The 26,602-nt window shown below is 47.9% G+C and overlaps 1 protein-coding gene across 4 annotated transcripts; it reads left to right on the top strand.

Moving 5' to 3' along the window:
• Window positions 1–839: 839 nt before the first annotated feature.
• Window positions 840–23,473, top strand: LOC110525269 (TLE family member 1, transcriptional corepressor). Of its 4 annotated transcripts, none has more exons than XM_036979414.2 (20): window positions 840–1,565; window positions 1,911–2,011; window positions 2,532–2,595; window positions 3,093–3,137; window positions 7,380–7,442; window positions 7,542–7,646; window positions 9,347–9,533; window positions 9,810–9,826; window positions 12,945–13,061; window positions 13,283–13,336; window positions 13,745–13,897; window positions 14,080–14,218; window positions 14,683–14,864; window positions 15,073–15,149; window positions 15,275–15,524; window positions 15,699–15,946; window positions 20,160–20,307; window positions 21,028–21,178; window positions 22,497–22,573; window positions 22,727–23,473. In XM_036979414.2, the coding sequence occupies exons 1-20, from the start codon at window positions 1,542–1,544 to the stop codon at window positions 22,832–22,834; spliced, it is 2,310 nt and encodes a 769-aa protein (XP_036835309.2). In that variant the 5' UTR covers window positions 840–1,541; the 3' UTR covers window positions 22,835–23,473. The 4 variants fall into 4 exon arrangements, with proteins under 4 accessions (XP_036835309.2, XP_090093139.1, XP_090093141.1 ...); XM_090237013.1 differs by having other exon boundaries at window positions 14,665–14,864; XM_090237015.1 differs by having other exon boundaries at window positions 9,347–9,578.
• Window positions 23,474–26,602: the final 3,129 nt, after the last annotated feature.

The following is a 26,602-nucleotide window of genomic DNA, read 5'->3' as shown; positions in this document are numbered from 1 at the left end:
CGTGGTAATGACTGGAACGGAATCGGTGGAATGGTATCAAATACATCCAACACATTCATGTGTTTGATGCCAATCCATCCGCTCTGTTCCAGCCATTATTATGAGCCGTCCTCCTCTCAGCCACCTCCATTGATCCACATGTTAATCTACGTCCCTTTTTCACCATTGGCTATAACGGGACAGCTAGCTGATGCCCGGGTTGCATCCCGCTTTCAAAACGAATGCAATCACTTTTTATCGGGTGCAAACCATGCCTACCCGGGTGCCCGGCTAGCTTAATAGAATTCCCTCAATTCTCCTGGAGCTCAGGCTGATAGTGAACCTATCTCCACATTATCGTCCACCAGACTATGTGATGGAAAGGTCACACTGGGTCACGTGTATCTCTCTTATGGACCCAGATGAGCTAGAGGTCAGGGCAGGTCACGGCACTCTTGGAGCCTTGCACAGGACAGGACGCCATGGGTTCCCATGCTGAACCTACAGAATAACCTGGAACTATTTTACGACATAACTATAGCAGGGGAAAAGGCAGTGATACAAAATATCTTTAATAAAATAGCTTATTTGTGCATGTGTGTGCTCCTTTAAGGACCTCTGATGTCGCCACGTTACTTTGATTGACAGCTGAGATCTGTCACTCTCCATCCAGTACACTAGCCGCCTTGTGTTCTACTCCTTGCTAAACCTATCCATCACTCGGATTGGCTGGTGTCTGTGTAGCTCAAAATAATCGACAGACTTGAATGCATTTAGAGGAAATCTAGTGGTGGAGTCTACATATTGCGTCATTATCCCACGTGGAAAGACAATCCCTATTGGTCCGTGTACATTTTCGGGGGCAGTTCCTTTTCTGGTTAGCTGGGGGAGTGTGAAACCGCGTGAGAAAGTTGCCATTGGGGTAAAGCGAGGCTTGACGCTACATTGTTGCGCTGATAGTGGGAGTTATTATCAAAACTAACAACATTTTCCCCTTACGAAACCTTTCTTTAGACTGGAAAATACTTCAATCTTACGTTTCATCGAGTACAGGCTATTATTCGGATAACGAATAGTAATTTATGTTGAGCATTCACCACAAGCTACCACGGCAAGTCAAGTTACAATTAACTTATGTGGATTTGTTCTAGTAGCCTACGCTTCTTCCCTGAGCGCGTTGTGGTCTTGGCTCCGTTGACTACAACTGGAGTTTCGGCTATTCGGATATTTCTGCGTGGACAGGATCACACAGCCTACAACAGAGGAAGACCACTCTTGTTCTTTTCCTCTGGATGACCGTATCCCTTGTTTTTACGGTTGATACATGGTCGTATGCTGGAGTAAAGAAATAGTATTCTTCCGCGCATCAGTCGCCGGGTCACCGCTGTTGAGGAGTTGACTGGAGATCTAGGAGGACAAACGGTCGGACGTTCTGTGTCATTTTACGGCCAGTCTCGGAAGGACCTAGGATGCATTTATCGTAAGGTGGAGCATCCCCACACCGGTCCCTATTTTGATACCAGACGTTTTTTTAGGAAGAGGACGTCTGCGGAGGTAGAACGATGTTCCCCCAGGGTCGACACCCGGTAAGGTTGGCCAGTGAAACGCATCCCCCATCCGCAGGTTCTCTGCACTCATTTGTCATGTCGAACCATTCTGTATACCGGCGATGGCGGGTCGGTCCCGGATGTCGGGCGAAGCCCCTTTGTTTGTCTTTGGCTTAGAGGCTGTCAGCCTGTAACAGTTCTGTAATGAGTTTAACATGATGCACTCTCGGTAATTGGGGCTAGGCGCACATCGCACTTGGCAGCGCACATCGCACTTGGATGCTCTATTGCTGTTTGTAATTCACTGCTAATTAGCCTACATCTATGATGCAGAAACAAACGGTCAGGTATTGAGTGATGTGGCTTTTTATTTTATTTTGTTAGACGCCCCACCAGGCCCCGGGCCAACCTTTCAAATTCACCATTCCAGAGTCACTGGACCGCATCAAAGAGGAGTTCCAGTTCCTCCAAGCCCAGTACCACAGGTGAGTGGCTGTTCACACACAACCCACCCCCACACACAATCCACCCACCCATATACCCTCCGAGGCCAGTGTCACACTTTTTGTGCTCAGACTGTGGTAGGTCTAAGCCATGCTGATGTGCTTAAGCCAGAGGGTAGAGTCGAGGTCAGATTTTCATAAATCACCTCTTATTTTCCCCATGTGTGCAACTGTGCATGTTGCCATATGTGGGACTGGGGAGGGGGAGAGGAGAGCGATGAAGTGCCCTGCATGATAACAGTAGCAGGCAGTAGGCTAGACTGCTGCTATCATAGCCATATGACCTAGAATGTCTTAATGGCCTATGCAGCAGGTAAACAAATATTGGTCCTGCATGATTCCAAGAGGTTTTCCAGACCATGCCGCTCTGCCCTATAGACCACGTTAGATATGTTTATCTGAACTACATTTGGAATGTCTTCTGGGTATGTGTTCAGGATTGGTGGTGGTGGTGGCTATGCGGCGTCCTGTTTTATTTTGATAGTGTCTCTGTCCTCGGCAGTTTGAAACTGGAGTGTGAGAAGCTGGCCAGTGAGAAGACAGAGATGCAGAGGCACTATGTTATGGTGAGTCCAATCAGCACACACATTCTAGATGTTAATAACGCACTATCACTGTCTGGATTGATACTATCGCCACATTCCAAGCATACTGTCAATGTAAATTTTTTGCTTACACACACAAACAGGCCTACGCACACACATTGATTTCCACTACATTAGCTCTATCTATATCTACATTCTGAGGTTGTTTTGTCCTTTTTGCATTTTAGTTGTTTAGCAGATGCCGTTATCCAAAGTGACTTACATTTAGTGCATTCATCTTAAGATAGCTTGGTGAGATAACCACATATCACAGTCATAGCAAGTACATCTTCCCTCAAAGTAGCTATCAGCTGGGTCAGTGCTAGTAGGAAAAGACAAGTGGTGTTAGGGTGGGGAGACTGACTGAGATGCCTTACGATACTCTTTGAAAAGGTAAAGCTGTTAACTAGCCCTCTCTTTAAGATAGAGGAAAGGGAAGTAAACTGTCAGCCTAATGATTACAACTCTGTCATCCACAGTACTATGAAATGTCTTATGGGCTGAACATTGAAATGCATAAACAGGTAAGCCTTGCTCACACTCGCTCTTACTATTTCCTATAGTGTGTGTGTGTGTGTGTTCACGCAGAAAATGGGCTTTTAGCCTGCCAGGATAGTTGTGTGTGTGTGTGTGTGTGTGAGGGTTTATCAGTGATGGATGGTGCTCTGTTTCTCTCTCAAGTTAGACCTGGTGGTACGAGCTCAGAGGCAGGATGAATTACTCTGTTGATTGATTGGTACTGTCTGGGGGAGTAGCCTGTTTTATTGCATTGAAGAGGCTGTGCTGGGGAGGGCATGGGAATCAATCACAGAGTCCTTTATCGAGAAAATGCAGAGGAGCACTCTTCCTCAATACACACACAGGCTTGCCCCACAGGAACAGAGCACTCTGGCTCACAGCATTTACCAGTAATTACCACAGAAATCGATTGGTCAGGACAGAGGAAATTGGAGGTGGAATAGCCTGGGTGGTTTGCTGAGGAAGAATTATGTGTGGTCTCGCTCTGTGTCGCTCGCTGTCCCTGTCTCTCGCTGTCTGTCTCTCGTTGTCTCGCTGTCTGTCTCTCGTTGTCTCGCTGTCTGTCTCTCGTTGTCTCGCTGTCTGTCTCTCTCTGTCTCTTGCTGTCAGTCTCTCTCTCTCTTGCTGTCTGTCTCTCGGTGTCTGATAGTAATGCATGCCTCCTATTGTGGGGAAGATGTCATTTCTGCTCATTGTCTCAGTAGAGGGTGGTATTGTGAGAGCTGTATCCCTGCCCCTGCCACACTGTGGCCAGTTGCTCTGGCCACACCAGCCCCAGGCCTGCCTCCCCTCTGTCTGCACCGCTGCCTGATTGAATGAAGTTGGAGGAGAGTGGAGTGCAGACCCATTCTCCTGCTGCTCATATTAGGGTATTGGGGCTGAATTCCAAACCTATCCTTAACCCCTACACCTACCCACTTTATGTAGACCTGAACGTCTTTATTCAGTTTTAATGAAGCAGTATGGTATTAGGTCTAGCTCCATCTTGCCCTCTGATAGGCTAGAGGGAAGTTTAGCCTATCCAGCCCTCAGGTGTAGTATAGATCCAGAAGTGCCTTTGGGTTCAGGGTAGATCTGGAATTCAACATGTCCTCCTAGTTCATGTAGGGCTCTCTCTCTCTCTGCCACCTGGCAGGCCCTCTGACCTATGGCCCTCGTCACTGATATACTAGCTGATGACTCGACAACTTGCCATGATTTCGATGTGCGATTCGTTGTGTCACCTACCACCATACTGGTTATTGTTCTGAATCAGAGCTGAAGTCTGCTCCATGGCCAAAGGCCATCCTCTCGTTGTAAAGCCCCTGGCATGTGTGAACCTCCACGCTGTCTGTCTCCTGGGGTTGGGTTGGGTAAGAAATGGGTGAGGTGAGGGACTTTTATTGGCCCATTGATTTTCTGGCTCCTCTGACCCACTTGGGCCTCAGGCTCTGGGTCGCGCAATGATTCCCTTAACCGTTCCTTAATGAATCCCTGTTAATGCTCTCCTGTGGGTTTAGTGCCCAAAGTGTCTTGGAACTCAGCCTATTCCCGGCCTGCAGCACCTATCTGCCGGCTAAGAATACCACTCAGCGATGGTGCTTCGCTTCTGGGAAAGCACAGTGGGAGAAGCAGGTCTTTTCTTGGCTTACAGGTATATTCCAGGAGCTGTGGTTCTAGGAGCTAGGCAGGTGTATTCTAGGAGCCAGGCAGGTGTATTCTAGGCCAGCTGCTGTGTTTCTAGGAGCTAGGCAGGTGTATTCTAGGCCAGCTGCTGTTATTCTAGGAGCTAGGCAGGTGTGTTCTAGGAGCCAGGCAGGTGTATTCTAGGCCAGCTGCTGTGGTTCTAGGAGCTAGGCTGGTGTATTCTAGGCCAGCTGCTGTGGTTCTAGGAGCTAGGCTGGTGTATTCTAGGCCAGCTGCTGTGGTTCTAGGAGCTAGGCAGGTGTATTCTAGGCAAGCTGCTGTGGTTCTACGAGCTAGGCAGGTGTATTCTAGGCCAGCTGCTGTGGTTCTAGGAGCTAGGCAGGTGTATTTAGGCCAGCTGCTGTGGTTCTAGGAGCTAGGCAGGTGTATTCTAGACCAGCTGCTGTGGTTCTAGGAGCTAGGCAGGTGTATTCTAGGCCAGCTGCTGTGGTTCTAGGAGCTAGGCAGGTGTATTCTAGGCCAGCTGCTGTGGTTCTAGGAGCAAGGCAGGTGTATTCTTGGCCAGCTGCTGTTGTTCTAGGAGCAAGGCAGGTGTATTCTTGGCCAGCTGCTGTGGTTCTAGGAGCTAGGCAGGTGTATTCTAGGCCAGCTGCTGTGGTTCTAGGAGCTAGGCAGGTGTATTCTAGGCCAGCTGCTGTGGTTCTAGGAGCTAGGCAGGTGTATTATAGGCCAGCTGCTGTGGTTCTAGGAGCTAGGCAGGTGTATTCTAGGTCAGCTGCTGTGGTTCTACGAGCTCAGCAGCAGACAGAAGCAGGTGTACTAACGGGAAACCGGTGAGGCTGGCTCTTTCTAGGGCGTGTCACAAAGGCTGGGCTGCTAGAAGATTGGCTGGAGGATCTTTTCTGATAATGTAGCCAGCATCTGATATCACAGAGATCTGTATGTATCAAGCGTCTGATCTAGGTCAGCACTCCTGCTCTGAGAAGCTCAATACATACGGCCCATGGGCCCTGACTCCATTTCTCACTTGCTTTTCAAAAGAAAATGGGATGTGTTTGTGTGTGTCTGTCTGTCTGTGAGTGTGTGTTTGTGTGTGTGTATGTGTGTGTGTGTAATGTCCTATTACTGCGTTCGAAGGCTCCTCTAATTCCCCCTGTACCCTGACCCGCCTCAGATCAATTTGATTGGACGATATGTAATTTGAGCTGCATCATCTGATTTGCAGCCTCCGTGGGGGTATAGGGTATCCAGCCAATCGCAGTCACCTCCGGGGGGCCGGATGCCCAGCCATGGATATGAGTGGGACGAAATTAAATTAGGAGTGATGAGATTATCTTAAAGCATCGATGGGAATAGGAGCAAGGCAGAGGGTGAAACTTAATCTAAGGCTGACATGATAGCAAGGCAGGAGCCTCGGTATGATTCATTGCTGTGTGTGTGTATGGTGCGTGTGTTTTCTGAGAACTGTGGCAGGCAGCAAGCTGTTAACTAGCCCTCTCTCCAGTGAATTGTTTATGGAGTTACTCATACCCATATTGACTGTTTAAATGTTTTAAAATGTTCCTTTATTTAACTTGGTAGGTCTCATTGAGATAAAGACCTGGACCAATACAGCGTTGATCCTATATCTTGACAGATGGCGGCAGTTGGTCCTGAAAGCAGTTAGACATGTCTGGCTATCCTTCAGGACATCTCCAGCATCACATGCACACTAGGGTTTACCGATATTTGGTCAGCCCTCTTCTACCCTATGCTACTCCTAATATACGATATCCGATATAATCGTTTTGCAGTGTTAATGACTAGATAATTCAAATGTTAGTTTTTATTTCCGAAATAATTGTCACATTCTCATTACTATGATCTCGCCACCATTTCCTGGTTGATAAAACTTCAGTTTGTGACAAAACAAGCAAGTATAGTGTACAGAATCATTGTACCATCTAAACCGCTGTGAGAGAAGATTTCCATAACCAAAAATATTGTATTTTCAGCTGTTTGAAACTGGTGTACAAAACCAAAGGTAAAAACAAAACTTAAGACTTAGCACAGAAATAGCGCATATAGAACAGATCTACTGCATCTTAGACTTGCTTTCAATGAGAATGACAGATCTGACCAAATATCGGTAAACCCTAGTGTGCATGTGATGCTGGAGATGTCCTAAATGAATTTGGTTGGGTCGCCCAAAAAGTTACATATTGCAGCTTTTAAATAATCTTAGTTTGACTACAAAATAAGACTTAGTTAATTAATTTAGACTTTTATTTTCTTTTTTTTTAATTATTTTTTTTTTACCCCTTTTTTCTCCCCAATTTCGTGGTGTCCAATTGTTGTAGTAGCTACTATCATCATCGCTACAACTCCTGTACGGGCTCGGGAGAGACGAAGGTTGAATGTCATGCGTCCTCCGTTACACAACCCAATCAGCCGCACTGCTTCTTAACACAGCGCGCATCCAATCCGGAAGCCAGCCGCACCAATGTGTCGGAGGCTACACCGTGCACCTGGCACCTAGCAACCTTGGTGCCCTAGGCACTGCTGGATGTATCTTCTAAGCTGTGATGGTCACTGCACTATCCATACTGATCCATCCATCCTCTCTCTACTCCATCCAACAGACAGAGATTGCCAAGAGGCTCAACACCATCTGTGCACAAGTCATCCCCTTCCTCTCACAGGAGGTAAGTGTGTGTGTGTGTGTGTGTGCATATATGTTGTCAGTACATTTTGTGTAGTAGGCCCAGGATATTACGTGTGTAACGCTGTGTGTGCCCATGCAGCACCAGCAGCAGGTGGTCCAGGCGGTAGAGAGAGCCAAGCAGGTCACCATGGCTGAACTCAACGCCATCATTGGGGTACGGGGACTTCCCGGCCTACCATCCACTGTAAATACACTCTACTGCAACTTCCTGTGTGTGTACTGTGAGAGTGTGTGTATGTGTGGCATGCTATTAGTGAAATGTCGACATGTCTGTGACAGTTCTTTACCGGGATATTCTGCTGCTGTGTTTGGTAACCATAACAACATGCATATTTTTATTTATTTATTTATATTTATTTTATTTAACCTTTATTTAACTAGGCAAGTCAGTTAAGAACAAATTCTTATTTCCAATGACGGCCTACACCGGCAAAACCCGGACGACGCTGGGCCAATTGTGCCCCGCCCTATGGTACCCGGAATCCAGGTTGTGATACAGCCTGTATTCGAACCAGGGTGTCTGTAGTGACACCTCTAGCACTGAGATGCTTTGCCTTAGACCAATGCGCCACTCGGGAGCCCAGCAGCATAGCTGCTGCTGTGTTTGGTAACCATAACAACATGCGTAGCTGCTGCTGTGTTTGGTAACCATAACAACGTGCGTAGCTGCTGCTGTGTTTGGTAACCATAACAACATGCGTAGCTGCTGTGTGTTGGCTGTTTGGATTTTCTCAACGGTTCTGTGAGGCTTTGGAAGAGGGGGAGGCTGAGGTGGTGGGGGAGGTGGGTTTGATGGCTGTGGTGGGGGTGGCGGTTGCCATTTGAGTCTTAATTGCAGGATTCCAGTGTGTATAAAGTGGGTTTGAGAGTCTGGTCCCCCCCCACCAAGCTGTCAGTCACCGTGTTTGTGTGTGTTAAATGAGTGTAATGAAGCATGGACACCCTCACCCCTCCCTCCACGGCTCACCCTAACACCCCCTGACACACAGGCTCCCCCCGCCTCCACCAATACTTCCCCTCCATTTACTCTCACCAGTGGGGGGGAGGTGTGTGTGTTTGCATGTGTGTGAGCGAGCGCTCCTTGCCATGCTGTTTTGGCACATGGAACAAGGGCTCAGTGGTATGTGTGTGTTTGGCGGGCAAGCCCAGGGATTAGCGCTGTGAAAGAGTAGGTATGGGGTTAGAGTGCTGTGGCGTCTCTCTCCTGTGGTTCTGAGAAGGGGGGTGGGGGGGTGTGGCTTAGTCAATTAGAGATAAAGAGAAGGGTTGACCTTCACCACCGCCCCTCCCCCACTCTCCCGCCGAGACCCTCCCTCCCCCTCCCCCCACGGCAAATCTCAGAGGTTTGATTCCTGCGGCTACTTTCTGAAGACGCAATAATGATGTTTTGGAACACAAAGGCATTTCACGCTCAGACGAGCGCCTGATTTGGTGTGAAAGAGACCGAGACCTGACAGCTAAACGCCCCCAATCCACCAGAGCCCTCCTCTCCTCCCCACCCTCCCTCCCTCCCTGGCCCGCAGGCAGCAGCTGGGGCTCTCCAACCCCCTCCTCCCTTCCTCTTCAAGCTCTGGGCTGTGATCCCAGCTGTCAGTATTGTTCTCTCTCTCTGTGTGTGTGTGTGTGTGTGTGTGTGTGTGTAGAAATATAGTGTGTGTTGAAGGGAGAGGATTATGGCTCTGCCATTATTTGTAAGAAGGCCACATCGTAGAAAGCTGCTCTGGATGAAACACAGAAGGATCATGAATTCCTCTAGGTTTTCACATTGATCACTCTGCTCCATCAGTGTGTTAATGGCTTGTTCTATTGATTGACACACTTTCATGTGGATTGGGGAGTATTGATTGATTTATAAATTAGTAATTGATTTCCTCTCTCCTGTAGCAGCAGCACCTGTCCCACGCGCACAGCTCCCATGTCCCCCTCACACCCCATCCCGCGGGGCTCCACCCGGCCCATTTGGGGGGAGGAGCCAGTCTTCTCGCCCTGTCCAGTGCCCTGGTGGTGCCGCCACCCCACCTGGCCAGCAAAGAGGACAGGAAACACCCAGTGGAGACCGAGCACCTGAGAGGTGAGACCCACCCGGCCTTGTTGCTGGGCCTGCATCTGAGGAGGAGTCTGTCTGGCTCGCCCACGTAGCCAGACAGAGGGAGGAGAACGGACTGGACTGTGTTATCATTGGGTTTGTTAATAATAAATATACTGAAAACAACAAGTGCACGGCTCTGGATTCTAATTATTTTATTTTTCTCTCTGTTTCTTTTTGTGTGTTTTCCATGCCTCCCTCGTGTGCGCCCTGGTGTCCTCGACACCTTGATGCTGTGTGTCATCGTTGCTATGGGAACAGAGAGAGAGCCAGGCACAGTAAGTACTTCCTGTTACCTATGGCTGCAGCCTTGGCAAGCGCAAGTTAAATACCTGAAATGAAGCGTCATACCTAGATGATATATGAGAGAGTCAACTAGTCCTGAAATAAAGCATCAAATCCCTCCTAGATGATATATGAGAGTCAACTAGTCCTGAAATAAAGCATCATACCCCTCCTAGATGATATATGAGTCAACTAGTCCTGAAATAAAGCATCATACCCCTCCTAGATAATATGATAGGAGAGAGAGTCAACTAGTCCTGAAATAAAGCGTCATACCCCTCCTAGATGATCGATATGAGAGAGTCCACTAGTCCTGAAATAAAGCATCATACCCCTCCTAGATGATCGATATGAGAGTCAACTAGTCCTGAAATAAAGCATCATACCCCTCCTAGATGATATGATAGGAGAGAGAGTCAACTAGTCCTGAAATAAAGCATCATACCCCTCCTAGATGATCGATATGAGAGAGTCAACTAGTCCTGAAATAAAGCATCATACCCCTCCTAGATGATATGATAGGAGAGAGAGTCAACTAGTCCTGAAATAAAGCATCATACCCCTCCTAGATGATCAATATGAGAGAGTCAACTAGTCCTGAAATAAAGCATCATACCCCTCCTAGATGATATGATAGGAGAGAGAGTCAACTAGTCCTGAAATAAAGCATCATACCCCTCCTAGATGATATGATAGGAGAGAGTCAACTAGTCCTGAAATAAAGCATCAAATCCCTCCTAGATGATATATGAGAGTCAACTAGTCCTGAAATAAAGCATCATACCCCTTCTAGATGATATGATAGGAGAGAGTCAACTAGTCCTGAAATAAAGCGTCATACCCCTCCTAGATGATCGATATGAGAGAGTCAACTAGTCCTGAAATGAAGCATCATACCCCTCCTAGATGATATGATAGGAGAGAGTCAACTAGTCCTGAAATAAAGCATCATACCCCTCCTAGATGATCGATATGAGAGAGTCAACTAGTCCTGAAATAAAGCATCATACCCCTCCTAGATGATATGATAGGAGAGAGAGTCAACTAGTCCCTGGTTGCTAGGGGACCTGATGCTACTTTGCACCACAAAGTACAAGCCATCTAGTTTCCCCCTTAGCACTTTTGATGTTAACCCCTGCTAATCATTCCTTAAGCCCACTCACTATCTTTCACTCACACAGACACAGCTCTGTGCCACCCACCATCCTTGCTTTGATTCACCTCCCTTTCTCCCATTCTCATGTCAAACTGGCCTTCATTTAGAAATGCATCCATGGCCTTTAAGTATGTGTGTTTTCTGAGGTTAACATCATGGCAGGGTGGGAGGGGGCTGGGGTGTTAGGCTGCCTGCCGTTACTGGATCTGCCCTGGACTGTTTGGCGCTCTCTCCAAATGAGGGCATTAGCAGAGCCCTCATACACGCACATACACAGACGTGCACATACACAGACGTGCACACGCACGCACACACACAATGACAGGAGCTCTCGCCCTCCACTGCCCGGCATTGTTGTGTGCAATAAACACCTCAGTGAGCAGATTGCCCCCCCCCCCCCCCCACGCACACACTCTGCTGATCCTGCGCTTAAAGGGCCTCATTGTGTTTAATACTGCCGGTCGGGGGGGGGGGGGCTAGAGCGTCATGACCTGAGAGACAGTGGGGAAATTGCTTGTGTTTTGTGGGTCAGTGCTCTGCTTTCTAAAGCCTTTAAATAATGTTCCCCTGGGAGGGAGACTTTGAAGGAACCTTTGGCTGGGGGCTAAGAGGGAGAGGCAGGGGGAGGAAGAGGGGAGGAGGCCCCTTGCCCTGCCTGTCTATTGGGGCTCTCTCTCTCTCTCTGTGTGTGTGCTCTGCTGCTCCTGGATGCACATTTCATTGACAGCGTCAGGCCTAAATGGACTCCAACATGATGGGCTAATCCACACACAATGGAATCTGTTAGCCAGGGGAGGAGGGGAGGGGTTGTGGAAGTGAGTCTCTCACACACACACACACACACACTGCCCTTTAGCTACAGCAGTAATAGCTGGACAGGGCCAGGAGAGGGAGCACTGATAAAGCGTCAGAACTCCTCTAATCAGCGTCTTCTCTGCTATGTGTCAGCCCACCACCCCCTCCTTGACGTGAGGGTTTTGACTGAAGACTGACAGACAGGAGAGAGACCCTCCTGTTGGTTTTCACTCCAACCCGGTTCCTGTAGAGAGACCATCCTGTTGGTTTTCACTCCAACCCGGTTCCTGGAGAGAGACCATCCTGTTGGTTTTCACTCCAACCCGGTTCCTGGAAAGAGACCATCCTGTTGGTTTTCACTCCAACCCGGTTCCTGGAGAGAGACCATCCTGTTGGTTTTCACTCCAACCCGGTTCCTGGAGAGAGACCATCCTGTTGGTTTTCACTCCAACCCGGTTCCTGGAGAGAGACCATCCTGTTGGTTTTCACTCCAACCCGGTTCCTGGAGAGAGACCATCCTGTTGGTTTTCACTCCAACCCGGTTCCTGGAGAGAGACCCTCCTGTTGGTTTTCATTCCAACCCGGTTCCTGGAGAGAGACCATCCTGTTGGTTTTCACTCCAACCCGGTTCCTGGAGAGAGACCATCCTGTTGGTTTTCACTCCAGCCCGGTTCCTGGAGAGAGACCCTCCTGTTGGTTTTCACTCCAACCCGGTTCCTGGAGAGAGACCCTCCTGTTGGTTTTCACTCCAACCCGGTTCCTGGAGAGAGACCCTCCTGTTGGTTTTCACTCCAACCCGGTTCCTGGAGAGAGACCATCCTGTTGGTTTTCACTCCAACCCGGTTCCTGGAGAGAGACCATCCTGTTGGTTTTCACTCCAACCCGGTTCCTGGAGAGAGACAAAAACAACCAACAGGATGGTCTCTCTCCAGGAACCGGGTTGGAGTGAAAGCCAACATGATGGTCTCTCTACAAGAACCGGGTTGGAGTGAAAACCAACAGGATGGTCTCTCTCCGGGAACCTGGTTGGAGAACCTTGATGCTGATTTCCCCACGAATGTTAGGTTAGCATTGGGATGAAGGGAAGCTGATCTGTACCTAGGGCAGTGGCCTGTAGAATGTCATGTCTCATCCCTTCCTCCTCCTCCTGTCTTTGGCAGAGTAATACCCTGCTGGTTGCTGACAGTTTGCGTAACTCAGACAAGCGGCGCAACGGACCAGATTTTGCCAACGACACCAAGAAGAGAAAAGTGGAGGACAAGGACTCCAGTCATTATGTAAGCAGCAGCTGTGAGGGTGATATGTGTTAAATCAAATTGTCACATGTGCCGAATACAACATGTGAAATGTTTACATACAAGCCCTTAACTAACAGTGCAGTTCAAGAAGAGTTGAGAAAATATTTACCAAATAAACTAAAGTTAAAAAAAATACTAAAAAGTAACACAATAAAATGTGTGTGTGTGTGCGGTGACTGAGACCCTGTTTGTCCCCACAGGATAGTGATGGAGAGAAGAGTGATGACAACCTGGTGGTGGATGTCTCCAATGAGGTAACGTGTGTGTCTTTCTGACGTGTACATGCCTGTCTGAATGTTCTGTTAGGCCTCGCTAGATGGCTCAAAGATAGATGTATGTCATGGGCCCCTCAAAAGTAGTGCACTATATAGGGATTAGGGTGCCAGCCTGGTCTAAAGTAGTGCACTATATAGGACATGGGGTGCCAGCCTGGTCTAAAGTAGTGCACTATATAGGGATTAGGGTGCCAGCCTGGTCTAAAGTAGTGCACTATATAGGACATGGGGTGCCAGCCTGGTCTAAAGTAGTGCACTATATAGGGATTAGGGTGCCAGCCTGGTCTAAAGTAGTGCACTATATAGGACATGGGGTGCTCTTTAGGACGCATGGGGGGGGAGTGGGGCACTGAGTGAGTCACTGTGTGAATGAACCCCCCCCTCCAGGACCCTGCCTCCCCACATGGTACGCGCCTACCATCCCCCAGGGAGAACGGGCTGGACAAGACACGTCTCCTGAAGAAGGACCCCTCCTGTAGCCCTGCCTCCACAGCCTCATCTGCAAGCTCCTCCTCCCTCAAGTCCAAAGAGATGGGAATGGTGGGTGTAGCCAAAGCCCTCAATACACCTAACCCAATTCTGTCTAAACAAGACTTAAACTCTGGATCACAGAAACACACAACTGACCTTCAGCAGAATATCTCAGCTCTGTCTTTCTCTCGTTATCTGTCTCTGTCTGTCATGTGATATCTGGGTAATGAATGCCTCTGTTTCCATGGCAGCGTGATAAGCCGGGTACGCCTGGGCTGAAGTCGAGCACACCTACTCCCAGAGGAGACTCCACCCCCGGGCCCAGCGCCACTCCCAGTCTCCGGCCAAGCCTTGTCAAGCCCCCCTCCATGGAGCTACCTCACCCACCTAGTAAGATGATAAAAAGTCACACCTTTTGAATTGACCTCGTGCCATTTCCAAGCCTTCCTAACAGCCTTCAAGGCGGCAGGTAGCCTAGCATTAAGAGGGTTGGGCCAGTAACTGTAAGGTCACTTGGGGTTTCGAATCCCCAACTCTGTGCACTTGAGCGAAGCACTTAACCCTAGTTGTCGCTCTGGAGAAGAACGTCTGCTAAATTAATAAAATGGTGCATGGATATTACAGGCCACCTACTATTATATGTTGGTTTTTGTTAGGGATTCTACACTCACTCTTTTGGTATTTATATCATTAGTCCTTTAATACAATCCCCCAAAACTGCATTTCAGCAGTCATGTTTTGAAGAGAGCTCTTTCAGTACAGAGCAAAAAAGTTGATGTGTTTTGGCATCATATGAATACGACTGAATACAGTTCCATTAACCCATCTGACAACAGCTCTTGTGTACCCCTTAGCTGCTGGTCTGCGGACCCCGCTGGCGGTGCCTGGGTCGTACCCCGGGCCTTTCGGAATGCTGCCCCACGCCACCATGAACGGGGAGCTGGCGGGCGCCGCCTACGCCGGCCTCCACAACATGTCCCCTCAGATGAGTGCTGCGGCTGCTGCCGCCGTGGCCGCATACGGACGCTCCCCTATGGTGGGTGTGTGCTTGTGTGTTCGCTTATTCATTCCATCCCAGTCCCATAATATGTGCTCATTGCATGTCTAAACGGCTAAGTGTCTGTGTTTATGTAGGACCCAAATACGCTGTCAACTGACCTAATTTCTTGTGTGTGCGCTCGCGTGCGCCCCCATGGATCTTTGAGTGTGTACTCATCCCTCTCTCTCTCTGTGTTCTCCCTCAGGTGGGCTTTGACCCTCATCCTCACATGAGAGTGCCTGGAATGCCCCCCAGCTTATCAGGCATCCCTGGAGGCAAACCGTGAGTGTGTGTGTGCAGAGACAGTGACCACTGTCCCAATACTTTTGGTGCTCACTGTATCTCAAATGTATTCCATGCCTCAAGTCCACCTTCCCTCTTCCTCCTCCAACTCGTCCTCCTCTCAGGGCCTACTCTTTCCACGTTAGCGCCGATGGACAGATGCAGCCGGTGCCCTTCCCTCCGGACGCCCTAGTGGGCCCGGGCATCCCACGCCATGCTCGCCAGATCAACACTCTGAGCCACGGCGAGGTGGTGTGTGCCGTCACCATCAGTAATCCCACGCGCCACGTCTACACGGGCGGCAAAGGCTGCGTCAAGGTCTGGGACATCAGTCACCCTGGCAACAAGAGTCCCGTGTCCCAACTGGACTGCCTGGTGAGTGCTACACAAATATACACGCTTTTATCCAAAATCACCCAGTTGACGCATGTATTGAGTAGTGTCATGCTTATTTACAGAGAGATCTTTAAAAACACACATACCTACCACTTTATTTCATAGTTTGTGTATTAGAGACCAAAAATAAGTGTGTGTGTGTGTGTGTGTCAGAACCGAGACAACTACATCCGCTCGTGCCGGCTGCTCCCCGACGGCCGGACGCTCATCGTGGGGGGCGAGGCTAGCACGCTGTCAATCTGGGACCTGGCCACGCCCACCCCACGCATCAAGGCGGAGCTGACCTCCTCTGCCCCCGCCTGCTACGCGCTGGCCATCTCCCCCGACTCCAAGGTTTGCTTCTCCTGCTGCAGCGACGGGAACATCGCTGTCTGGGACCTGCACAACCAGACCCTGGTTAGGTAAGGAACACTGGGAGGAGAATACATGGCCAGTTGGTAATAAGTAGAACTGAATAGCCTTTACTAAGCACAGGTCCAGCGTCAGCTAATGTATTATCCCCCTACTGTGGTAGGTAAGATTGGGGTAGGGTGATCTGTTCCTAGATGTGTGGTTAAGGGCAACTTCTTTCTTTGAGTGAATACACATACATTTTTGTACAGGTAACTGCGAAAATAAAGGGAACACCAACATAAAGTCTCTTAATAGGGTGTCCAAGGTAGAGGTTGACACGAGTGAAAATTCAGTCTTGTACTGTCCTCATTCCGTAATAGTCCTATAACCATGGAACTTTCCGGTCCCATCCCATGCTAATTTTTACATTCATAACTTCCTCCCTTAGCTGTTTGTCTGTCTGTCCCCTGCTCTGCATGTGAGTAGCTGTAGCAACTGCTCCGTTTGGCTGCTGCTCATGAGACTGTAGCCTGTCGTACACACACAGAGGATGACAAACACGTCAGTCAGTTGAACTCATGGATATGGACATGTGTAATTGCTCAGCAAAGACAACTCGATCAAATTTAGCTAAAACATTGCGCTTTCGTTTTAACGGCTCTGTTAGTGATGGGTCCTTGGCTGCAACATGATGTTGGAATTACTCTCTTGAAGGTTTTGTCATTCTGATTTTTACATTTTTTAACACCTTTATTTAACTAGGCAAGTCAGTTAATAACAAATTCTTATTTACAATGATTCCCTAAGAACACTGGGTTAACTGCCTTGTTCAGGGTCAGAACAACAGATTTTTACCTTGTCAGCTTGGGGATTCAATCTATCAACCTTTCGGTTACTAGTCCAACACTCTAACCACTAGGCTACCTGCCGACTTTCGTTGACATCTGAGGTAAAATAGTAGTCATTGTTTACACCAGTCTCAACGTCAACAGTGAAGAGGCGACTCCGGGATGCTCTGGCCTTCTAGGCAGAGTTCCTCTTTCCAGTGTCGGTCTTCTTTTGCCCATCATAATATTTTATTTATATTGGTCAGTATGAGGTATGTATTTTTCTTTGCAACTCTGCCTAGAAGGCCAGCATCCCGGAGTCGCCTCTTCACTGTTGACGTTGAGACTGGTGTTTTGCTTGTACTATTTAATGAAGCTGCCAGTTGAGGACTTGTGAGGCATCTGTTTCTCAAGCTAGGCACTCTAATGTACTTGTCCTCTTGCTCAGTTGTGCAACGGGGCCTCCCACTCCTCTTTCTATTCTGGTTAGAGCCATTTGGCGCTGTTCTGTGAAGTGAGTAGTACACAGCTTTGTACGAAATCTTCAGTTTCTTGGAAATTTCTTTCATGGAATAGCCTTAATTTCACAGAACAAGAATAGACTGTTGAGTTTCAGAAGAAAGTGCTTTGTTTCTTCCCATTTTGAGCCTGTAATTGAACCCACAAATACTGATGCTTCAGAGATACTCAACTAGTTTAAAGAAGGCCAGTTGTATTGCTTCTTTAATCACCACAAAAGTTTTCAGCTGTGCTAACATAATTGCAAAAGGGTTTTCTAATGATCAATTAACCTTTTAAAATTATAAACTTGGATTAGCTAACACAACGTGCCATTGGAACACAGGAGTGATGGTTGCTGATAATGGGCCTCTGTACACCTATGTAGATATTCTATACTTTTGAACGGTAGTGTACATTACCCTAGTGTTTCATTTTCTATACATTGCCCTGGCGTGTCCCATTCCCGACATTGCCCTGGCATTCCAGACATTACCCTGGCGTGTCCCATTCCCAACATTGCCCTGGCATTCCAGACATTACCCTGGCGTGTCCCATTCCCAACATTGCCCTGGCATTCCTGACATTACCCTAGCATGTCCCATTCCCGACATTGCCCTGGCATTCCCTACATTGCCCTGGCATTCCTGACATTACCCTGGCATGTCCCATTCCCGACATTGACCTGGCATTCCCGACATTGCCCTGGCATTCCCGACATTGCCCTGGCATTCCCGACATTGCCCTGGCATTCCCGACATTGCCCTGGCATGTCCCATTCCCGACATTGCCCTGGCATTCCAGACATTACCCTGGCGTGTCCCATTCCCGACATTGCCCTGGCATTCCCTACATTGCCCTGGCATTCCTGACATTACCCTGGCATGTCCCATTCCCAACATTGCCCTGGCATTCCCGACATTGCCCTGGCATTCCCGACATTGCCCTGGCATTCCCGACATTGCCCTGGCATGTCCCATTCCCGACATTGCCCTGGCATTCCAGACATTACCCTGGCGTGTCCCATTCCTGACATTGCCCTGGCATTCCAGACATTACCGGGGCATGTCCCATTCCTGACATTGCCCTGTCATTCCAGACATTACCCTGGCATGTCCCATTCCAGACATTGCCCTGGCGTGTCCCATTCCCAACATTGCCCTGGCATTCCAGACATTGCCCTGGCGTGTCCCATTCCAGACAATGCCCTGGCATTCCCGACATTGCCCTGGCATTCCAGACATTGCCCTGGCGTGTCCCATTCCAGACATTACCCTGGCATTCCCGACATTACCCTGGCGTGTCCCATTCCCGACATTACCCTGGTGTGTCCCATTCCCGACATTGCCCTGGCATTCCAGACATTACCCTGGCGTGTCCCATTCCCGACATTGCCCTGACATGTCCCATTCCCGACATTGCCCTGACATTCCCGACATTGCCCTGGCATTCCCGACATTGCCCTGGCATTCCCGACATTGCCCTGGCATTCCCGACATTGCCCTGGCATGTCCCATTCCCTACATTGCCCAGGCATTCCAGACATTACCCTGGCGTGTCCCATTCCTGACATTGCCCTGGCATTCCAGACATTACCCTGGCATGTCCCATTCCAGACATTGCCCTGGCATTCCAGACATTGCCCTGGCGTGTCCCATTCCAGACATTGCCCTGTCGTGTCCTTTATTTTGGCAGTTACTTGTATATGTTCATGTATTACCTCTGAGTGTACAGTGTAGTTACATGTGTGCTTGAGCTGGTCGTATATCATGTGTGTGTATTTGAGCATGTTCTGAATTGATATAATATATATCCTTTATGCTGACGTTTTCATCTAAAGAGAATGAATCATGAGTACATATGGGTGTGGGCCCAGCGGGAATTGAACCTACAAACCTTGTTGTTGCAAGCGCTATGCTCTACCAACTGGGCCACACGGGACCATGTACAGTTAAGCAATAAGGCCCGAGGAGATGTGGTATATGGCCAATATATCATGGCTAGGGGCTTTTCTTAAGCACGACGCAACACCCGGACACAGCCCTAACACGGAACCCAAACCGGCTGAGCGCGTGCGCCATCGTGCATAAATGTATTTTGCCCCCCCCCCCTACACCAAACGCGATCACGACACGCAGGTTAAAATATCAAAACAAACTCTGAACCAATTACATTAATTTGGGGACAGGTCGAATAGCATTAAACATGTTTGGTAATTTAGCTAGCTAGCTTGCACATGCTAGCTAATTTTTTCTATTTAGCTATCTTGCTGTTGCTAGCTAATTTGTCCTGGGATGTAAACATTGAGTTGTTATTTACCTGAAATGCACAAGGTCCTCTACTCTGCCAATTAATCCACACACAAAACGGTCAACCGAATCGTTTCTAGTCATCTCTCCTCCTTCCAGGCTTTTTCATCTTTGAACTTATATGGTGATTGGCATCTAAACTTTCATAGTATTACCACGACGCTCTGAAAAACAGTTTGTCTTTCAATCACCCATGTGGGTATAACCAATGAGGAGATGGCACGTGGGTACCTGCTTCTATAAACCAATGAGGAGATGGGAGAAGCAGGACTTGCAGCGTGATCTGCGTCAGAAATAGGAATGACTTCTATTTTAGCTCTTGGCAACGCAGATGCTCCCTGGCGCACGCTAGCAGTGTGGGTGCAATAATTGAATAACATGGATTTCTACATTTATTTTGCAATGCTCGCACACGCGACGTGTCCTGTCTGGTCAGCATGTTAGCCGTGGTATATTGTCCATATATTACAAACCCCCGAGGAGCCTTATTGCTATTATAAACTGGTTACCAACGTCGTTAGAGCAGTAAAACTAAATGTTTTGTCATACCTGTGGTATACGGTCTGATATACCATGGCTGTCAGCCAATCAGCATTCAGGGCTTGACCCAGTTTATAATATTTGATAACGTGTGTTGTCCAACACAGGCAGTTCCAGGGTCACACAGACGGAGCCAGCTGTATTGACATCTCCAATGATGGGACCAAGCTGTGGACAGGGGGGCTGGACAACACCGTCCGATCCTGGGACCTGAGGGAGGGACGCCAGCTGCAGCAGCACGACTTCACCTCACAGGTACACACAGACACACACACACACCCGAGAAACACAACTCACGACTTGAAACTGCAGGTTAACGCACACCCTGTACACACACAGGCATCTCACATCACTGGTGATGAAGGATCTCATGCACTTTGGTTGCAGCTCACTGTCACCTTGCAACGGTGTATTCTTAAGGACCTTCTTGTATAACAGGAGAATCCAGAATAATGCAGGACTGATCACCTATCACATGCCCAGCACAATTTTTATTTTTTTATTTTACCTTTATTTAACTAGGCAAGTCAGTTAAGAACAAATTCTTATTTCAATGCCGGCCTAGGAACAGTGGGTTAACTGCCTGTTCAGGGGCAGAACGACAGATTTGTACCTTGTCAGCTCCTTTCGGTTACTAGTCCAACGCTCTAACCACTAGGCTACCCTGCCGCCCCCACAATATAGTGTATTAACAGGTTTGGCGTGGAACAGGATGATATTGGCTTGATACCTGAGGAGTGAATTGTAAAGGCGAAAAGACTGGGCTTCTTGATGTGGCAGCTGAGGCAGTCCTGTTAATTCACACATTATATACAGGACATTAGCCACAACTGTGTGCTAGCAGAGATGCTATTGAAACAACAAGGCGATACTTTACTTTTAATAGCGCAAACTGCAATCAGTGATTACCCACCTAGTTGTTGTTTTACCACTTCATCAGTGACACACACACACTCTGCCCTTCCCTCTCTCCAGATCTTCTCTCTGGGGTACTGTCCGACGGGAGAGTGGCTGGCGGTGGGGATGGAGAGCAGTAATGTAGAGGTGCTCCATGTCACCAAGCCAGACAAATACCAGCTGCACCTCCACGAGAGCTGTGTGCTCTCACTCCAGTTTGCCTCATGTGGTAAGACCATGTCTCCAGATCTGTGTATGACTGATGTCCTCGAGGTCTGTATGACTGATGTCCTCGAGGTCTGTATGACTGATGTCCTCGAGGTCTGTATGACTGATGTCCTCGAGGTCTGTATGACTGACGTCCTCGAGGTCTGTATGACTGACGTCCTCGAGGTCTGTATGACTGACGTCCTCGAGGTCTGTATGACTGACGTCCTCGAGGTCTGTATGACTGACGTCCTCGAGGTCTGTATGACTGACGTCCTCGAGGTCTGTATGACTGACGTCCTCGAGGTCTGTATGACTGACGTCCTCGAGGTCTGTATGACTGACGTCCTCGAGGTCTGTATGACTGACGTCCTCGAGGTCTGTATGACTGACGTCCTCGAGGTCTGTATGACTGACGTCCTCGAGGTCTGTATGACTGACGTCCTCGAGGTCTGTATGACTGACGTCCTCGAGGTCTGTGTATGACTGACGTCCTCGGGGTCTGTGTATGACTGACGTCCTCGGGGTCTGTGTATGACTGACGTCCTCGGGGTCTGTGTATGACTGACGTCCTCGGGGTCTGTGTATGACTGACGTCCTCGGGGTCTGTGTATGACTGACGTCCTCGGGGTCTGTGTATGACTGTATGACTTCTTGTTAGCTGTGTACAGTAACTTAATGACAGATCCACTTGTCTCCCTGTATCCTGTTTTTTTTTTTTTTTTTTTTTTTTTTAACTAGGCAAGTCAGTTAAGAGCAAATTCTTATTTACAATGACAGCCTAGGACCAGTGTGTTAACTGCCTTGTTCAGGGGCAGAACAACAGATTTTTACCTTGTTAGCTCAGGGATTCGATCTAGCAACCTTTCGGTTACTAGTCCAACGCTCTAACCACCTGCCGGGTAAAATCTTCGCTTTCGATCTGTGGTTTTATTTTCTAGTTTGAACTGTGATGTATTAATCTTCCTGTTTTATACAAGTATTCTGTTGAACTTTTCTTCTCCACATTCTGACCTGATATCTGACCTCTGGTGATATCTGACCTCTGGTGATATCTGACCTCTGGTGATATCTGACCTCTGGTGATATCTGACCTCTGGTGATATCTGACCTCTGGTGATATCTGACCTCGGGTGATATCTGACCGTGCCATAGCCTTACATTCTGTTTCCATGTGTCCTCATATACAGTAGCTCTAATCCTGACTTGATGTGATTATAAGCCCTCTACTCTGAGTACTCTGTATTGGCCCCTACAGTATTAGCTGTCATAGCTTTATGTGATTCCTAAAGCGCTCTCTCTCTCGCTCTCTCTCTCTGCCTCGCTCTCTCTGCCACCAGGTAAATGGTTTGTGAGCACAGGGAAGGATAACCTGCTGAATGCGTGGAGGACACCGTACGGAGCCAGTATATTCCAGGTACACACACACCTGTCTGTTCTCTCCGATCGGCCTACCTACCGATGTTTTTTTGATCTTGTGTCAAGGCTGGGTGTTAAGCTTTCACTAATCTTTGCCTCTATACCCCCCCCCCCCCCCCCCCCCCTTCTACCTCTCTCTCCTCTTCTGTAGTCGAAGGAGTCTTCGTCGGTGCTAAGCTGTGACATCTCAGTCGATGATAAGTACATAGTTACAGGTTCTGGAGATAAGAAGGCCACTGTCTATGAAGTCATCTACTAGACTGCACTAGTGAGTGGATCGGCCACTGACAAACCAAAGTGGCTTTTTACTGTCCTACATCTGACCCTGGGTCAGGGAATCCTAAAGAACATTCTATATGATCGTGACCTTTCTACTGTCCTACAGCTGACCCTGGGTCAGGATATCCTACAGGACATTCTATATTCATTACCATGGGCAGAGCCCCCAGAACAATGACTGATGGAAATGCGGACCGAAACCTCAAATATGCCGAATTAACAGCATTGACGTTTTTATTTTGACAGACGAAGAATGTGAATGGCCTGGTGACCTCTACCCTTTGTGACCCCTAAACTCTGACCCTAGCCTGCTTTTCTGCCAGACATGAGCCCCCACACTGACTCTTCACCCTAGTATCGTGTCCCATCCTACATGTCTGCTATCGTGTGATTAGTTCAGTTTAATTCTCTTTGTATTTTTATCGGTTGAGCGTTTGTAAAAAAGTGTATATATTTCTTTTCTTACAGTAAATGCTTTAGAAATAACAGAAATGTTTGCTATGTCTTTTACATGGAGAATAATCTAACCAGGAAAAAACACTAAATGGTCTTAATGCTAGCTAATATAAATCTAAAGAAATTACTAGACAATAAATGTTATTTTTTTTCTTCGAACAAACGTCTTTTCTCTGGCTTCCAAAGTAGTGAACTGTATCGGTAAGGTCATGCATGACCTTCCATCCAACAGGTCCTATATTCAGACTGCATAGTCTAGTTCAGGGGTCTTCAACCTTTTCTTGCCTAGGCACCCCCTCTCAGGCAAACCGGTGACCCAGGGACCCCCATCATACATTAGCAAAAACATTTTTATTAAATTTGTCTTATCAGGTGAATGATAATGGCAAGTTGAAGTCATCAACATTTTTTAAAATGAGATTTGGTAAATAGTTATTATTTAGACTTTCCAGCATTATGATTGGAAGAGGAAGTGTGAACTCTTAACAGCCTATTAGCTGGAAAGGTAACTGTAAGCACATGTTCGCTAAGAGCAGCTGTTTAGCTGGTTAAACAAAGGTTTGCCATACTTAATGTCCAAGCTAAGAAAGCCTACCGACAGCCAGTGGCACTTGCTGCACTGGTAACCTATTATCAGGTGCTTTTTCAAGGCTCCAGTGAGTAATATTTGGCTCCAGTGAGTAATATTTGGCTCCAGTGAGGGTAATTGGCTCCAGTGAGGGTAATTGGCTCCAGTGAGGGTAATTGGCTCCAGTGAGGGTAATTGGCTCAATATTAGAAAGAGGGTATTATCTTCTCTACCATAGATAACATCATTCAATATTTGTTTATTCTGTTGCTAGTGATATTAATCAACCTTAGGGAGGGGGGGGGGGGGGGCAAAATACACTCATACTGAACAAAAATATAAATGCAACAATTTAATTGATTTTACTGTGTTCACTTGAGGAAATCAGTCCATTTAAAATAATTCATAAGGCCCTAATCTATGGATTTTACATGACTGGGCAGGAATGCAGCCATGGGTGGGCCTGGGAGGGTATAGGCCCATCCACTGGGGAGCCAGGTCCACCCAATCAGAATGGGTTTCTCCCCACAAAAGGACTTCATTACACAGAAATACTATTCCGTTTCATCAGCTGTCTGGGTGACTGGTCTCAGATGATCCCGCAGGTGAAGAAGCTGGATGGGGAGGTCCTGGGCGCGGTTGTGACGCCGGTTGCAAGTACCTCCAAATTATCTAAAACGATGTTGGCAGTGGCTAATGGTAGAGAAATTAACATTCAATTATCTGGCAACAGCTCTGGTGGACATTCCTGCAGTCAGCATGCCAATTGCACCCTACCTCAACTTGAGGCATCTGTGGCATTTTGTTGTGACACAACTGCACATTTTAGTGGCCTTTTATTGTCCCCAGCACAATGTGCACCTGTATGATGATCATGCTGTTCAATCAGCTTCTTGATATGCCACACCTGTCAGGTGGATGGATTATCTTGGCAAAGGAGAAATGTTCCCTAACAGGGAGCGAAATAAGCTTTCTGTGCGTATGAAATATTTTAATTTCAGCTCATGAAAGGTCTCATTTATATTTTTGGTCAGCGTACACACACACTGAGTGGCCAAAACTTTAGGAACAACTATTTAATATTGACTTGCATCCCCTTTTGCCCTCAGAACAGCCTCAATTCATCAGGGCATTGATTCTACAAGGTGTTGAAAGCGTTCCACAGGGATGCTGGTCCGTGTTGACTCCAATGCTTCCCACAGTTGTCAAGTTGGCTGGATGTCCTTTGGGTGGTGGACCATTCTTGATACACACAGGAAACTGTTGAGTGAAAAACCCAGTAGCATTGCAGTTCTTCACACTCAAACCAGTGCGCTGGGCACATACTACCATACCCCATTCAAAGGCACTTAAATACTTTGTCTTGCCCATTCACCCTCTTAATGGAACACACACAATCCATGTCTCAGGGCTTAAACATCCTCCTTTAACCTGTCTCTTCCCCTTCATCTAAACTGATTTGAAGTGGATATAACAAGTGACATCAATAAGGGATTATAGCTTTCACCCGGATTCACCTGGTCAGTCTGTCATGGAATGAGCAGGTGTTCCTAATGTTTTGTGCACTCAGTAGGTATTTAGGAAGGAAATGGGGATACCTAGTCAGTTGTACTACTGAATGCCTTCAACTGAAGTGTGTGTATGTATATATATATATATATATATATATACTGCAAAAAAAAAATAAAGGGAACACTAAAATAACACATCCTAGATCTGAATGAATGAAATATTCTTATTAAATACTTTTTTCTTTACATAGTTGAATGTGCTGACAACAAAATCACACAAAAATGATCAATGGAAATCAAATTTATCAACCCATGGAGGTCTGGATTTGGAGTCACACTCAAAATTAAAGTGGAAAAACACACTACAGGCTCATCCAACTTTGATGTAATGTCCTTAAAATAAGTCAAAATGAGGCTCAGTAGTGTGTGTGGCCTCCACGTGCCTGTATGACCTCCCTACAACGCCTGGGCATGCTCCTGATGAGGTGGCGGATGGTCTCCTGAGGGATCTCCTCCCAGACCTGGACTAAAGCATCTGCCAACTCCTGGACAGTCTGTGGTGCAACAGTCTGTTGGTGGATGGAGCGAGACATGATGTCCCAGATGTGCTCAATTGGATTCAGGTCTGGGGAATGGGCGGGCCAGTCCATAGCATCAATGGCTTCCTCTTGCAGGAACTGCTGACACACTCCAGCCACATGAGGTCTAGCATTGTCTTGCATTAGGAGGAACCCAGGGCCAACCGCACCAGCATATGGTCTCACAAGGGGTCTGAGGATCTCATCTCGGTACCTAATGGCAGTCAGGCTACCTCTGGCGAGCACATGGAGGGCTGTGCGGCCCCCCAAAGAAATGCCACCCCACACCATGACTGACCCACCGCCAAACCAGTCATGCTGGAGGATGTTGCAGGCAGCAGAACGTTCTCCACGGCGTCTCCAGACTCTGTCACGTCTGTCACATGTGCTCAGTGTGAACCTGCTTTCATCTGTGAAGGGCGCCAGTGGCGAATTTGCCAATCTTGGTGTTCTCTGGCAAATGCCAAACGTCCTGCACGGTGTTGGGCTGTAAGCACAACCCCCACCTGTGGACGTCGGGCCCTCATACCACCCTCATGGAGTCTGTTTCTGACCGTTTGAGCAGACACATGCACATTTGTGGCCTGCTGGAGGTCATTTTGCAGGGCTCTGGCAGTGCTCCTCCTTGCACAAAG

This window comes from Oncorhynchus mykiss, chromosome 6 (assembly GCF_057628025.1).
Source record: "Oncorhynchus mykiss isolate SJ-2025 chromosome 6, ASM5762802v1, whole genome shotgun sequence".
Classification (NCBI taxonomy): domain Eukaryota; kingdom Metazoa; phylum Chordata; class Actinopteri; order Salmoniformes; family Salmonidae; genus Oncorhynchus; species Oncorhynchus mykiss.
The sequence above is the reverse complement of the archived record's forward strand: the minus strand, read 5'-3'. Positions and strand labels throughout refer to the sequence as shown.

Bases quoted from the DNA above. Each gene is read 5' to 3' on its own strand.
- LOC110525269 (XM_090237015.1), top strand. From the start codon at position 1,542: ATGTTCCCCCAGGGTCGACACCCG. The intron at 2,596-3,092 runs GTGAGTCCAATC...TGTCATCCACAG, and splicing joins TGCAGAGGCACTATGTTATG to TACTATGAAATGTCTTATGG. The intron at 22,574-22,726 runs GTACACACACAC...CCTCTTCTGTAG, and splicing joins ACGGAGCCAGTATATTCCAG to TCGAAGGAGTCTTCGTCGGT.